Source organism: Dufourea novaeangliae, unplaced genomic scaffold (assembly GCF_001272555.1).
Source record: "Dufourea novaeangliae isolate 0120121106 unplaced genomic scaffold, ASM127255v1 scaffold208, whole genome shotgun sequence".
NCBI classification, from domain to species: Eukaryota; Metazoa; Arthropoda; class Insecta; order Hymenoptera; family Halictidae; genus Dufourea; species Dufourea novaeangliae.
In genome coordinates this window covers 288,148-304,886 of record NW_015374114.1, presented here as the reverse complement: position 1 = coordinate 304,886, position 16,739 = coordinate 288,148, and the positions used below count along the sequence as shown (strand labels likewise).

The window sequence follows — 16,739 nt, the reverse complement described above, 5'->3', positions numbered from 1 at the left end:
TGAAGTTATCTGAATTATACTTTCTGTATATAATTTTGTATACGCATTTTTATTCATTTATAATGAATAAAAACATCTTTATTAAGTAAATGAGTGGAGATAAATTTTATGGATATTCATTGATTCTTTATTTTTATTACACAAGGGACTTATCTTGTAAGTCCGCTTAAATGAAAAGTAGTTCGCGTGGTATGTTTCAGATGTCGTTCAATTCGCATTAGAGAGTGCAGTATACTGTCAAAGGAGATGGTGTGCATAATGTTAATTAATACGTGAAGTTGTGATGGAAAGAGCAGGACACGATAGGTTGATGTGCAGAATCTCGAAGGATGATATCCGTCTGAAATATACTCAAATTATCTTCGGACAAGTTTTACGGTACGTTCATTATTCGGCATTATAGCCCTTCGTAGGTTATGCTCGTGTTTCGTGTTTGCATAACTTCATTTACTTATTCAAGTTCTTGCAGTTTATGAATGTTTAACCCTGTAATAGCAGTTGTTTCTGTAAAGTTGACATTAGCATCATATTGTCTCAATACACAGAAACGTTTGAAGCCTTACTTGCATAAAAGAAAACATTTTTTCATTTTAACACTATGTAGGACACTTTGCAGAATAGCACACATTTCATTCGCTGTCCTGTTACCGTTATTAACGTTAAAGAATCGTAATGACAACACGTTCATAATCTACAAACAAAGAATAAGTCTAATTACAATAAAAAATTCTGCATTTTTTCTGTTATTATAATACTACAGATACACATAGTTGCTTGTAGAATTAAATGCCATTTTAATTTGAAAATTAAATTTTTCTTTACGATAGAGGTTATTGTAAATCTATTTGTGTCAGTTATCTAACGTTCTCAAAATTGTTAAAGCTAATGGAAAAATAGGGATAAAATATTTATGAATATTAAGCAGTTTCTTGTACATTTTTTATTCGTGTACGCGCGTACTAGTGCTTTTGCCGTTTGATCGTGAGAAAGACGATTGTAAATCTTACCGTTAAACATATTATGAATTTTCCATCTATAGACGGGGAATATTCATGCAGATTATACGGACATGGCGGAATGAGTATGCCACGCGCGTTTCTCGAGAGAAACCGCGCAAATACTTTGCGTTTATAAAGTCATGCGTGCCGTGTCCCGCGTGGACTTTAAATTATTCTTACCAAAGAGACAACAAACCGCATGTGAGCAGCGATTCTCGAGTCAATTGTACGGAACTTTGATTTTCTTCGAGCAGCAACACCGCCTAACACTTACATTTCATTCATTTTATCGTTCAACACGAAGGAAAGATTACGTGTCGGAGATCGTTTGACATCTCACAAGGACGACAGCCGCCATTTTGGTCCCCGCATATTTTTGTCGTTGCGTGCGTATCGTTTTCCAATAATTCATCTCGTCTGTTAGGACAATTTTCTTTTATGTACGCACATTCGAGGCCTAGAACCAGCGTTGCACAGTTTTCCTTTTGTTTTTTTTTCATCAAGTCCTGCAAGATATTGTAGAACCTACACGGTTGTGCGTTCTTTAGTATTTCCGAATCACGAAGTCTGATCAGGTCCTTTTGAATCTTAAACTTGTCCGTCGCACAATATTTGCCTGATTTTGGTTATCACTCATTTGTAAATTCACGTGGCACAGATAATGAACCATGATCTGCAAAAAACAAAGCGAAGTAATTTTAAAGGACTTTGCTTTTCGATATTGCACGGAAGTATTCGTATTCGCGGTATTAATATTCGCTGGGGTGTTCGAGGAAAGACTGGAGGAAAGATTTTGCTCGTCGTGCACCGTTCGAATCGATCGATCGTGATTACGATCACGTAAGGACAGGCCGAGCGCCGAATTCACGCGAGATTCGTCGCGCGCGATTACGTCGACGGACGGGAACTTCCTCGAAACGAGGCTGTCCGTTTCCGTTGTATTTAAAATAGTTCCGGGAAGGGTGAACTACGCTGGAAGCCAGCTGCAAAGTGATTCCGACTAAAAAGTTCCAATTTTAATACGCGCCACGGTGTTCTGTAATTGTTTCGTGACTTTCGAGACTGCTCGAAATGAATGTTCATCGGAACACGTGTTTGTTCTTAAGTTAGTTCCGATATTGAAACCTTTGCTGGAGGGTGCACTGGTACTGGAGGAGTTATAGTATAGGCATTGGGACAAAGGAAATTCGCGAAAAATGGGGTATACAAGTTTTTCGGGCCTCGAACGGTCTAAAAGTCTAAACACTCTAAACAGTATCGGAGTTTATGTTTTCACGGTTTCAATTCAACATTAATGGTTACTTAAGTATCGTAAGAGACTCTGACATTGGAAATGCTAATTATAAAGATTACGGTTATCCTGTCAGCAATAAAATTACAGATAATTAGATAACTTCTTTTGAGCCTTATGACTACAAAAAAATGCGTTTATAAATTATTCTGTACGGCCACATTAGATCGTTTCCAGTGATTATATCAAGAAACAAAGACGTTGACTTTTGATCCAATAAGAAATGTGAATTGAATATCCTTAAAAAACAGTTACGTTCGAATTTTATAGGCGCACTTTGAGTTTATAACAATGACTCGGCCGGTGTCCCTGTTTCGAGGACACTCTGTGTGGATCCATTAACAGTTTTATTTACATTTTTCACATAACAAAGTGGCCACAAGTTCTATCCGAGAATAGGAACGAGCGTGGGTGGTTCACCGGTCTTTTCGCCGCTATTTTCCGAAATTTCTTGAACCACAAGCATCCACGAAGTACGAGTCGTATCGCTCATTGTGTACAGTCGACTTTCAAATTCGTCAGACATTGAAAAGCATCTTGCGAAGTAACGTTTAACTGCATTCCGGTTTTCCTAACGCTCTGTTCGAATTGCGAAAGGTACATTGCCAACGGGTGTAACGGTCAGCCATTACTCGCCGATCGTGCATGTTCCGTTTTACCATCGCCGATGACCGGTACGTGAAAAATGTGCTTTCAGTCGAAACATTATCATTGGATACATCGACCGTTTCACGAGCGTCTGGAAGACGATCCGCTATTTGTAAATATATACATCTCTTAGCAAATACCGTAACCTCGAAGTGTTTGCCCGATTCCTCGCGGTACTTTTAATGTTTCTTGACAATAAATCATTGTTACTTTCGAGCACTTCGATTTCCACCATCTGTAGAGACCAAAAGCTGTCGGCGTCGGTGAGTGGTCCGCGGAGTAAGAAGATCCATTGGATCTACCGTGACGGAGTGTAGAGTAACGATCGCCGGTCGGGTATGTTGAGACATTGAAATGCAATACCGATAGCCACCACTTAATGCAATATCGAATCGTTTCTCTGACGAATATTCGTTTAATTTACTCACGATTCGCGTCACTGAATCGATTATTAATTGTAAGCGAATTAACGTTCTGACTGCGTGTTCACACTCGAGTGGAGGATACAATGTCCACGTGCCGTTGGCAGAAATCGTGAACCGGAATAGGAAGATTTCTGTTAGAAATTGAAACAGCGAATAATACCGAAACGCTAAATTTGCTCCGACCTGTTGGTTCTCCCATCAGCGAAATGGGACCAAAGGGTTAATATCCCTGGGCCACAAGAAATCTTGATCGTGGGCCTGAACACAGTTAGATAAACTGATTCATTCATCCGCCTTTGGTCCCGTAATTCAAAGACCATGTGGTTCACGCGCGCTTTCATGGAGCGAGAGAGAGAGACAACACGGTTCACAGAGCCTGCAGGATCTCTGTCCCCCCCCCCCTCCTTTCCCCTCTCGATGACAATCGTGCACAAAATCACGCGAATTCAGGTGGCCTCTAGCTCGCGGTCAGTTGACGTAACAATTTGATCGGTTAATCTCTCTCGATCGTGCTTGCAACGAAACATCATCATCTCGTCGAAACGAAAAAGAATTCTCGGCTTTCGAACGACCGGGGGCTGCCGCCGACGGATAAACAGAGGACACTTCGCCCGTGAAAGGAGAAAGAGCGAGCGAGACGGAGGGAGGCGAGGACTGTCGAGCGGGTACGAAAAAAGACGATCGTATTCTCCCAAAGGGTCGATCGGCCCGTTCGCGCAGTTTCGTTAGTCGGTGGGCACCGTGTTGTCGGTGTGTTGCTGCGTGTCATTTTTCGGTTTCGACTCTTTTTTTCCTTTTTTTGCTTTTCAAATCGAGGTATAGACAGTTGTGACCTGTGGTATAGAATATACATATATAAATACATCTGAGATAATAAGAACACTATCGTTCCTACCGTTTTTTTTCTTTGGTATTTCGGTTTTCTTAAAAATTCTTGATTCGAAAGCGTGTATTGGTATTTCTCACCGTCATGTGAACAGGTTTTCACCGTATTATCTTCTGTATATTCGAGATATTCGTTTCGTTCAAATAAATGTTGAGAGAAGAGAGGAACGACGGTTCGAATAGACGCGATACGTGACCACGTGCGCGCAGAACACCCGCACGTCAAGAGTCTTCGACGGAGCCTCTCCCGCCTACCGTCTGCGCAACACCTGTTTGCAAGGTACGCTCGAACGCATTTCGTTTGCCGCTAATATGTATCTACGGTATAATTAAAAACAAGCCAACGAGCAGTGTTGTTGTTGTGTTGGTGTTATCTACGTATAATGCACCGGTGCGCGCGTCACCTCTCGATTGAGTCATTGGTTAACCCTCATACGCTCCTCGGGTGAAAATTCACCCATTTTCTATTTCCAAATGCTGTAATATGCTTGATTTAGTTGATGAACTTGATAGAGTTGTATGTAAAACACAAGTAGTTAACGTTTCACTTATAACAAGAATGTTGTAAAAAAGAGAGTAACGGAAAATTTCCTTGGGTAATATTTCACCCGGATCTGTTCACTTATAAAATACATTAAATACTCTGGTGAAAAGAAATTATTACATAGTGCTTTTTATGCACATGTTTTTATTTTGTAAGAATTATATTTATATTGTAAAATTTTGTCATATGATCATTCGATATGTAAAGATATCATTGGGTATAAAATTTTCGTTTCGAAAATTTCGCTTCAGTAGCAATACTGTCACAGACCTATACCGTGGTTATAAGTGGTTTTCGCAATTTGAGATAAAAATGCTATTTATATATGTAATAATTGCAAAATGTAAGGAATAGGTTAACAAATGTGACTAACTTTTTATGAAATACAGTATAATATGTTAATAATAACATTAATTGGAGTATAAAGAAAAAAATGGGTGAAATATCGCCCGAGGGTCTTTTATGCAGAGTTAGTAAGAATTTTATTCGAATAATACACAGTGAAAAGCAGCAGTATCTAAGTGTGTCGTTCTGAGCTTTAAACAGTCGATGAGATTAAATAATTGTTCGACGAATTGTCGATTCATTCGTAAAGAAGTATTATTTAATTATAAGAATGGAAATTTCCACGTTTAAACAATTAAAAATGTCGAAATACTTTTATCTTTTATTCGTTATTCGAAACTTTTTATCTAGATAATGAGTTTGTCCATCTTCTGCTTTTATGTTACTATTTTCGAGGAACGTATTAGGGTTAAATGGGGCTTGAAATACTTTTATCTTTTATTCGTTATTCGAAACTTTTTATCTAGATAATGAGTTTGCCCATCTTCTGCTTTTATGTTACTATTTTCGAGGAACGTATTAGGGTTAAATGGGGCCTCGCCGAAAACGCACGGTTCATCCTTTCGACTTTCGTCGTTGGGCAAACTTTCTTGCATCGTATTGACACGTTTTTCCTAGCGGCTGTTTCGAATTTTCTCGCTCTAACGGTGAGCCCGCGTAATTTTATTTTCACTCCTAACTGTTATACTACCTCGGCCCCGTCTCGAGTTACAATAATCGGTTCAGCTTTCATTGCTTTTTCTTCTGTTTCAATATGAAATTCCAGTCATTCGTTGTTTCCCCAGACGAGGAGAGATTCGGGTAAACACCGTTACCTACGTAGCTTGTGTACACTGACCCCTAAGAACCTCTGGATCACCGGATCGATCTTCCGACGAACGGAAGCAGTCTTTCAAATACGCAAGTGGCTTCTCTGGACCTCTCGCGCCGGTTTCTTAAGAATACCCGTGTTTCGGGTCACAACTCCGTTTTATGTAAACATAAGGTGGAGTGTATTTCCGAAGTCTTTGAACGATTCTGTATATTGCAGTTCGGTTGTAGGATCGCAAAAGGGGAACACCTCGATGCATTTTTCCCGGTGGTGAACTGCGACATAACGGGCCAGTGAATATAGGCAAATTCACTTATCTAGGTGACGAAGTTTCGAACGGACGGATATCAGATAAGAAACGATATATGCCCGTATTACATGGAACAAACGCCCTGAATAGTAATGTCTTTTTTTACAATGTATACAGTTTTTCCTGACCAAGCAAATGAATTAGATATCTATTTAGGATACTCTTTCCTACTCTATTTCTCGTATCAACGTGAAACTCGCAGGTGTTATAATTGCAAATATGATAAATCTTATCGGTGTGACTGTTAGTCCTTGTAGAATAAATCGTTTTAGACCGTTCTAGACGTTATAAATTATACCTTTTCTTTTCTTTCGTTTTCTCGAAGTATTGTAACATTCGATCTATCGAGAAACTCGTTGCAAACCCATTGGAGAACATCGCACAGATACTTGAGGGACGACGAACTAGGATAAAGCGTGTTCGTCACGTATACATATACGCGAGAAAGCCGCGCCCCGAAACATCTTCTACGTTCAGGGAAGTGAGCGTCTGTTAAAAATTTCAAGGTCGCCGTCCTGATTCCGAAAGAAATCCTCCCGTGGAATATACATATATTCATAGATCTACCGCGTTGGAATGGAATAAATGTGGATAGAAGCACCGATATTCGTGAACAGAATGGAATATCCAATCTTTAGACCGATACGAATAAAAATCCTCGCCGAAGTCATTGGGTCATTGATATAATTCCAAATTCTTCGTCTTCGTGAAAATATACGCGTTACTGGCCACTGATTCGATTCCAGGTTCCGTTGTACATCTGTACTTTCTATCTGTTTCACGAAGAAGGAAAAAAATTGCTCCCATGGCTTTCACGTTGTTTCACATTTGCACTCTGCGTTCAATTCGACGACGCCCGTGCAGAAGAAATTGAACGCATTGTGAACGGATGCGAAATTGCGCTATATCGGGGATTCGTTCTGGAAAAGCTCGATTGTTCGACGTATATCATTAATTTCGTCGCTGATCGGCAGCGAGAACCTCGATGATCAGCCCCGGTTATTCTCGGTTCGCCACGGGTCCGGGGAATCCGTTGGGGGCATTTATACAACAAATATACAACCCGCCGATACTTTATTTTCGATCGTGACCAGCTTTCGTGGAGTAGCCACCAAACAAACCGTGCACGAACACGTCACAGGCCTGGCTGACGTTCGAGAGTAGGCTCGTAGAATTCAAAGTCGCCGATTTATGCTTCCATCGAGTCCTGACCAGTCGCTTCTTAACCCTTTCAAGGTATAAACTAGGAACAACTGTGATTTTTCATTGGACAGTGTGCGCAATCCGGACTGGAATTGTTTTTTCTCCGTTCCAAATTTAAGTTACGCGAATTTTTGTTTACAGTTACCGTAACCCTGGCCGTACGAAAGATACCTAGCATTTCTGAACGGTAAACGGTGGGAAGTTAAAACTGTGTTCATTAATAATACAGGGTGAATGGAAACAAGAGTTCATGACTCCCAGGGTAGATAGTACTCGCGAAATGATAAAAAGAAGCCCTAGTAAACGTGGAACGAAAAATTAATATTTTCAAAGTTGTAAATAACTTATATTTTCGTTGGTAGTTCTAGCGTTAATATGCATTCCATATCGCGAAATTGCCGTGCAATCAGGCGCAAAAATGATCACCGACCGTTCACGCGGAATTATCCACGAGGGGGGAAAACCGTCGATGCTTTCCGGAAACAGTTCTTGTCGTTATTTGAATGACAATGCCCCGCGCGAAATAAAAGGTGGTAACGCTGCGCTTTCAGCGGCGGTTCCATTGAAAGTGAGAAGAGGTCAGTGGTCAGTCGAGTGCAGAAATGTTCTCTGGAACTCTTGGAAAGTTACCGACCTTGACAGACATTTCATTCTTCCAACTGGTATTCACCGTTCAATTAACCGACTTTAGTTTTTGCGAACCACGCATGCGTTTGGAAAAAAAAAAGGTAATATTCATTGCTTGCTTCATCGATCACGCGGTGTCGAGATCTTACACCTGAAAATCCTCCTTGTCAGTGCCGAGGAGCCTCCCGAACACTCGTAAAAAATTTATTGTAGTACCAAACTGATCCTTTAGACGTCAATAATGTAGATAAATTTACTTGTAACTACAGGAGACGTATAAGTACCCTCCACAATGTCCCAAAAACGGGCGATGGATTGAAAGGGCTTGGGAAATATATATTTCCGAAACGGCCGCGAGATTCGCCCAAGTTTGGGAACTATAGTTCCCACCCGTACCGAACGTGTTAAACATACTCGTGCCTACGTCTTTAGTCACGAAACTTCTGTAACCGTGTCTCTATTTTTAGCCAGGAAGAAATGTTAAATTATCGCCCATTCGATGTATGCCGCCGTTGCGTTCATCCTTTGCCTCCTCTGTTGCCCAAGCCTCTCCCACCTGACACGAAAGGGGGGCGGCCGACTCCCGAATGGTCCCGGTAGAAACGGAATTTCGATTTCGTCCGACGAAATCGAGTCTCGTTGTCCACGTGTCGAATTGGTATTGCGTAATTTGAAAAAGTATTATGACTATATGGAGCATTATTGACACACGTCGGAGACGGTTCGCGCGTGTGCTGCAATAACCGGTCCTCTCTGTTCGCTTTCCCCAAACTCGAAGAGAGCCTCTTCTTTCGCCTGGTGGCTCGGTCCGTCGTGCACCCTCCCGTCTGCTTGTCGCGCCTCGAGGAACATTAAGAGGGACACACCATCCGCGGGCAAGTTTTCCCCGGCGATTTCACCGAATATCTGTGTGTCCAATCGAGTTGTGTATGTACTTTCTTCAAGTTTGCCGTACGCACTTTCGTTTTCCCCACGAATCTCTGTCGAAAGCGTGGCGATCAAAAGTTAGAACAGTAAACCAACACCTCCCTTTGGAGGGATTTTTCTTTGTCTGGTTGCACGGTATACAGATTGCAAATTTGCATCAAAGTACCACGAAGATGTTTACTATTCTAATAAACGAGAGAACCGATCGCCTTTGAATGTTAAACGCTAGGATCTGATTAGGAGTATTGTGTTTAGATACCTGATATACGTCCAAACGGTAGAGTCATTGAATGGTGAACTAGTTCAGTGATAAAGTGCCTTGAATCACGAAAGGGGTCATTTACTAGATCCTGTAGAATATAGTGACAATTCCAATATGTCCAAGAGGAACGCAATGGCGGACCTAAAATGTGCTCCAAGCGAAATTCGACGATCTTCTTATGTTGCAGATTGTAAATAGTCGTTGGAGAACGGGAATCATGCTGACACGAGCTTTCGAAATCCACGGCCGGCTCTGCGCCGGTCATCCCTTGGAGGTGATCGTGACGACCTTCACGCTCACGGCATGCATCCTGAACATGGAGACCGGAAACGGACAGCCGCGGGACAACGCGCTGCCCGTGGCCTCGCATTGTCGGGCCGGTCGATGTAACTCGGACGTAAGGAATTGTTTTTCTCGAGAATCATCGACAATTACGGTCTGTAACCAGGACACTCGGGTCCTAATGGAATCGCTTTTTTTTTTTTTTTTTGAACCAAGGCTGTATATGGTGCACAGGTTTGACGTTGTCCCCGATAAAAAAAAAAAGCAGTAATATTTGTTCATTCGCCAGGACCTAAACGCAGCCGATATCATAGTGATGACTATAATACGATGTCTTGCAATACTGTTCACCTATCACCAGTTCCGCAGTTTACAAAAGTTGGGTTCCAAGTATATTTTAGGTAAGCCAGACCACTCGCGACCAAACGCAGAGATTCTCAATGTGTAGATCTAATCGGTTTCGAACGGAATGTAACAAAATGTAATCTAATTACAAAATGTTATTATACTATACTAAATTTACAATAAAAATTACAATGTCATTGTAATTGTTCCGCAATTACCTTGCACTTATGTACATTGTAATTGAAAATTAGATTTGTGTAATTAGATTACATTTTGCCCAACTCTGATTACGCGTTGCCCGATTGTTCGTAATACAACCGGATCTTCGCGGGGCACGTGTGAAAGCTCTTTCAGTGTCAGTGAAAGTTCCGTGGAAAGCGATAGCGATTCGTGCCGCCGCGACACGCGACGACGTTTTAATCGCCGAATTTACATGAGATCGAATTACGTCGAAATTCCGCGTGCATTTTTAATATCTCCTCTGTACTGAATACACCCGTACGAGTCGAGACGAGACTGTAATCGAAATTACTTGATAATTTAACACTAACCGTACCGAGACTTTTACATACCCTTTTGCAGATTTGGGCAAAATGTAATCGAATTACAAAACCCAAGTCACAATTACATTGTAATTAAGTAGTTAGTTGTAATTGTGATTTACATTTTGTAATTGCATTTTGTCCAACTTTGTCTATTTGTACCGTATTTAAAACCGGTCATTTGGCCGCTGATCGGTACGGTTCGTGCTAATATATGAATAAAAACACGAGTGGTTTACAAATTACAGCACGATTTTTCTTGTCTCATTTAGGTATCGCAGGCCTTTTTACCGTATTTTCCAGTGTTGTGTTCACGTCCAGCGTAGTGAATTTCGGACGCAGCGATATCGCCGACTTGAAGTAAGTTATCAATTTCAAGCGATACGCATAGAAGTATGTGTGTCGTTTAATTCCCCCCCGTTGCCATAAAGTGATTCCTTTTCAGGGACGCGTTGTTCTTCTTCTTGCTCATCATCGACCTGTCGAAGGCCGCGATATTAGCGCAATTGGCCCTAAGATCGAGGAGCCCGGATGAAGTACGAGCGAACATTGCCCGCGGCATGTCCCTTTTGGGACCGACTATCACGTTAGACACATTAGTGGAGACTCTGCTTATTGGCATAGGATCGTTGTCCGGCGTCAGACGACTTGAGATTCTTTGCAGTTTCGCTTGTCTCGGAGTTCTCGTCAATTATATCGTCTTCATGACCTTCTATCCTGCCTGCCTGTCGCTTATCCTTGAGGTAATCTACATCATCACAGCGGTTCCCCGTTCGCGTAAACTGTTACTGCCGCTCAAAAGTTTTAATCGCATTAACCTGTTAACTGGGTATGAGAAAATACTTCGTCATACCAGGAAGACAACTCCAATGGGGATGACGACCCTTTTGTCATGAAAATTTTTAATGGTGCGCTTTACGTTTTACGTCCTTCTTACCCATTAAAACCTAGCGTGGCCATATGGGAAAATATATATAAAATATATATGGGCCCATTGTGAAACGAGTTGAACAAAAGTTAATTCTCCAGTTAACAGGTTAACTGATGGAAAATAATTACAAATATCGTGAAAGAAGAACAATATAGCTATCTGTATTATAAATTAATGTAATTGGAGAGAAATTATAAGTGAACAGATGGTTCTTTCATTAACCCTTGTGTTGGCAACCGGGTAGCCAGTGACCTATTTCTAAGTTTTCTTTCACAGTGTTTTGTGTTCTTGTCTGAAATAGCCCTTGATATATTAATAGGAAGGGAAAACTAAGAGTTTCGGAAAAGTATGAAAGTAAAGTTACCTATATTTATCGAATCTGTCAAAATTGGAGTATTCCGATTGCTAAATAATTGTAAATGTTTTGGTCCCCCTCACAAGGGTTAACCGCCAGATTTATATACGTGGACTTAAACTTTTGAGCAGTAACGCGTGTAACACTGACATTTCCTGCATCTGCACGGCAATTACTTGTATTGTTTCTACTGATTAAGTAACGGTAGTATAGGTTCAGCCTTAGTAGGTAATTCTTGTCACCATAATAATATGGCTGTTATGTGACGTTCGCTGTCATACGTATAATAAACGTTAACCGGTGTCTGTAAGAGAATCACGCGAGGAATAGTTAACGGAGAACGTAGAAGGGAGAGTTGCTTTGGCTGTGCAGATACCAAGGGAGTCCTTTTTTAATGCAACAAGCTCACGTTGCCGTGTGGTTTTTCAGCTTTCTCGAGGCACGCACAGCATGAAGCCATTAAGCGCCGACAAGATCTTCATGATGCATCCGTTAAACGAGGAAGATCAGAAGCCAAATCCGGTAGTTGAGCGCGTCAAGTTGATCATGATCGCTGGCCTATTTGTGGTACATGCTAACAGGTAGCGACATTTTTTTCGCGCTATATTTCGTCGTTTCGGCTGAATATATATCCCTGCCAGGGTTTTCAGCTGAAACGAATTTTATGTTTTTTTCTTTCTTTCACATCAGATGCCGTGTATGCTCGCCGCCGTTCGTGGTAAAAAGAAACGACAAAATGTTATCACTTATCTGGCCCCTACTTCGTGTATATTTTTTTCTTATCTTTTTTTTTTACGCGAGCGTGTTGACTTCTTGTTTGGAAGTGCTCTTATGCCCAACTTCCATAGGTCAGGTTCAACTTATTACACAGTAATATAAGTGCATGTTTAATTCATGTACAATGGATTCCCTGAAAAAAAAAGATGGTATCGCGGAGGGGTTTGGACTCCTTTAACTCTTTGGTCGCTATGTTGGGAAGCAGTGTATTGCTCGCCTGTGCCAGGTTAAGAATCATTGTAATTATTGATTCTTTTGCCACGAATTCAGCAACTCTGTTGAAATAACTTTCGTGGAAAGAACCTGCGGATGTTTCGAGGAGGTCTATTGCCGCGACGGTTCAAAGGACCCGGGGGATTCTTTTTTTAGTGACGTGTGATGATGGTGCCTGAAAGTGTACAGAAAGAAACCAAAATTCGTGTAATTTATGTGAAGATTGTTGCGTATAATAACGTGTTACTCGATTCCCGCAGTTTCCATAATTCACTATATTTATTGTCCGTAGATAACGAAGTGATTTAGTCATTTAGCCAGAACTTTTGTTAACTGATTATATGTACAAACGTTTTGTTACTTTTGCATATTTCGATTTTGGAAAAATGAAAATAACATACGCGTATCGGTCGCGTATATCTCTTTTCGATATATTAAATTATAGTTTAGTCGTATAAACATTGGCAAGTTCGGTGATTACATAAAATTAGAATTAATTTCCATCGAATAATCATTAAAGTAATCGTGCTTGCCTATCCATAGTGTTCATTAGTTTGAAAAATTACATAAACAACGACCGTTAAATTTGAATGTTCGTCCGTTACAGCCGCTGGCCTTTCAAGAACGATGAAAACGACCACACGGTGGAAGGCAAGGTGTCACCCGCGAATTCTCATATTGTAGCGAACACTTATAATAAGACGGAGAATCCGACGGAAGTGAAGCAGTACTTAATGAACTGGCTGTCAGTCAGCGCCGATAACATTGTAATACTGATCCTTCTTCTTGCATTGGCGATCAAGTTTATATTTTTCGAGGATAAGGAAGACATCGCCAAGCAGCTACGGTTCAAGGAGGCGGACGATACGGAGGAAAAGGTTGAGCTCGAGTTCACAGAACAGATGAACACCGGTGCCATGGATATATCGTTGCGTGAACGATTCGAAGGATCGCATCCAGCGATGCGTTCCGCTATCTTCCCGTTGTCCGGGGTGGGCGGTGGTTGGATCGAAATGGAAAATGAATCTCAGATGGAGTTCACCGACAAAGAAGTGCAAACCGACGGTAGGCAAACGAGCATAGATGCATCGAGCAGTGAAAGTTCGTCACTCCGTTCGACAGTTCCTAGATCATTAGAGGAATGCCTTGAAATATACAAATCCGAGGTAGTTGTCTTTCTTACGAGTCGTGAAAATTATATTAATACAATGCGTTAGAAAATGATATAACCACCTACGTTTTCTGGTGTAACTCGAGAAAAAAATCACCGATCCACCTCAAATTTGTTGCGTATGTAGTCTAAATAATTGTTGATAATTTAAGACCTCAATCCAATAAAGAATTTCTGGGGTATACTGGTTAGAGATGTATATGACGATTGTCGTCAATTTGATTCAACAGATCAGCTGAAGATGGCCATCGTACAATCATGGAACAAAATTAACACCGAGATGCTAATGAATCTAGCAAATTCCATGCCAAAACGTATGAATCTGTTTATCAAAAGTAACGGAAAACCAATTAAATAATGAAAAATTACTATATGTTCTTTATTAAAACTGTTCAATAAAATAAATTGATTATCCTTTAAGTGGCTATATCATTTTCTAACAGTTGTAAACCCGGTAAATTCATGAAAGAGGTTACTGTGCCTCAATGAGCGAACGTTTTGTAAATGAATCATTCTAAAATTATCAACAACTATTTAGACTACGTACACAACAAATTTGAGGTGGATCGGTGATTTCATTCTCGAGTTACACCAGAAAACGTAGGTGGCTATATCATTTTCTAACGCACTGTACAACTTCTTTCCAATGTTATCCTCTTGTGTTCGTAGCTCGGAGCAAGCGAATTGACCGACGAAGAAATTATTCAGTTAGTCAAGCACAAACATATTGCCGCCTATCAGTTGGAGAAAGCAGTCGGGGATATGGAACGTGGTGTCGGAATAAGACGTCTTATAATTGGGGAGGCTGGAAAATTTATCGAAGACATTACTGATTTACCGTACAAAAGTTACGATTATAGCAAAGTATTAGGATCGTGTTGCGAGAATGTTGTGGGATACGTGCCAGTACCGCTGGGAATCGCTGGTCCCCTGTTAGTCGACGGTGAATTCTATCATGTACCAATGGCAACCACCGAGGGATGCCTGGTAGCATCCACTAATCGCGGAAGTAGAGCTTTGTTGAAATGCGGTGTTACCAGTCGCGTGGTCGCCGACGGGATGACCCGAGGACCAGTTGTACGATTTCCGAATATCGTTAGAGCCAGCAAGGCAATGAGCTGGATGCAGGACGAAGAGCATTTCCAGGAAATGAAGGACAGCTTCGATGTGACTAGCAGATTCGCGAGATTGACAAAGATCGACGTACGCATAGCTGGTAGACATTTGTTTATTCGTTTCGTCGCAACGACCGGTGACGCGATGGGAATGAATATGCTGTCCAAGGGCACGGAACAATCGTTGAACACAGTCAAAGAATATTTCCCTGATATGGAAATCTTATCGTTGAGTGGTAATTTTTGCACCGATAAAAAACCGGCGGCGGTGAATTGGATTCAAGGTAGGGGTAAAAGCGTCGTTTGCGAGGCCGTGATTCCTGCAGACATCGTTACCAATGTCCTAAAGACTTCAGTTCACGCTTTGGTTGACGTGAATATAAGTAAAAATATGATCGGATCGGCTATAGCTGGCAGCGTAGGTGGTTTCAATGCTCACGCTGCGAATATTGTGACCGCGATTTTTATAGCCACGGGTCAGGATCCTGCACAAAATGTTGGCAGCAGTAACTGTATGACTTTGATGGAACCGTGGGGAGCAGACGGTACGGACTTGTACGTGTCTTGCACAATGCCTAGCATAGAGATAGGCACCATTGGGGGTGGAACCGGTCTTCCTGCACAAGGGGCGTGTTTAGCTATGTTAGGCGTTAAAGGGGCTAACGCTAATCAACCTGGCGAAAATGCCAGCAGATTAGCTAGGATTGTATGTGCTACAGTACTTGCCGGTGAATTGTCACTGATGGCTGCTCTCACGGCCGGTCAATTAGTCAAAAGTCATCTTAGGCATAACAGGTATGTTGATAAAAAGAGAAAACTAAAATATTAATATATCATTTACTTATGATCGGACAAATTTAATGATATTGAGTTATGTTTCAGATCAACTACCACAGTAGCAAATGCAATAACTGTTCCCGAAACCAATTTGGGAGATACATTGACTGTGCCAAATGTTTTAGAGCCTGTACAAAACGTTTGTAAGGAGTTTATAGAAAAATCTTAGCATTAATCGTATGTGAACTGGTTCTGGTTTGATCTTGCGTACGCAATGTCGTACAACTGCTTCAACGTAATATTTCAAAGAAATGATTAATTCATGTACGTAAAAGATATATATCACACCTAAAAAGAAAGAAATAGGAACAGAACTATAAGAAAAATGAAACTGAAATGACACGATAAGAATCTTAACAATAACGGAGTGATATAGACATTGAAATGGAAAAGTACTTTGAATATCTTATGCATACGATTTACGTTGCAGACAGAGCATAGAGTTTTAAATGTAATGAAATATATGTATACTTAATTTTCAACGAACTTGCGCGATTAACAAAGGTTGTATGAAATTAGCGTTGTGCAAAGATTATTTTTGCGTACAAGATCATATTTTTACATAGTGCAATATTAATTTTTAGCTGTAGTAATTTAATCGATCAGATCGTCATAATAAAACAGTAACAGGACTTAATCGGAGGCTGTACATTATGTAGTATACCGAGTACAATCGAAGTAATGAATTGTCTTTGGAAATAGAAATATATACATATATAATTATGGTATTATAATGCAAATAAAAAATCGTAAGTTTTATTATTTGTTTCTGGATGTTTAAATAATCTAAAGACTAGGTGGAGTCAGTGAAAATCTAAACGCATTATAATGTATAAAACTTTATTAGTACAAACATATTCGATCCAATGAAAAATATTTGAAAAAAAAATAAAAA

The 16,739-nt window shown here is 40.6% G+C and overlaps 1 protein-coding gene across 2 annotated transcripts; it reads left to right on the top strand.

The window, feature by feature from the left end:
• Nucleotides 1-259: 259 nt before the first annotated feature.
• LOC107190909 (3-hydroxy-3-methylglutaryl-coenzyme A reductase) lies at nt 260-16,182 on the top strand. 2 transcript variants are annotated; one of them, XM_015579795.1, is made up of 9 exons: nt 260-378; nt 9,464-9,673; nt 9,848-9,959; nt 10,718-10,805; nt 10,891-11,188; nt 12,161-12,312; nt 13,329-13,887; nt 14,562-15,802; nt 15,890-16,182. In XM_015579795.1, exons 2-9 carry the CDS (start codon nt 9,494-9,496, stop codon nt 16,011-16,013), a joined length of 2,754 nt encoding a protein of 917 aa, XP_015435281.1. In that variant the 5' UTR covers nt 260-378; nt 9,464-9,493; the 3' UTR covers nt 16,014-16,182. The 2 variants fall into 2 exon arrangements, with proteins under 2 accessions (XP_015435281.1, XP_015435282.1); XM_015579796.1 differs by lacking the exon at nt 260-378 and adding an exon at nt 4,487-4,527.
• The last annotated feature ends 557 nt before the right edge of the window (nt 16,183-16,739 follow it).

Bases quoted from the DNA above. Each gene is read 5' to 3' on its own strand.
- LOC107190909 (XM_015579795.1), top strand. From the start codon at position 9,494: ATGCTGACACGAGCTTTCGAAATCCACGGCCGGCTCTGCGCCGGTCAT. The intron at 11,189-12,160 runs GTAATCTACATC...GTGGTTTTTCAG, and splicing joins GCCTGTCGCTTATCCTTGAG to CTTTCTCGAGGCACGCACAG. The intron at 15,803-15,889 runs GTATGTTGATAA...GTTATGTTTCAG, and splicing joins AGTCATCTTAGGCATAACAG to ATCAACTACCACAGTAGCAA.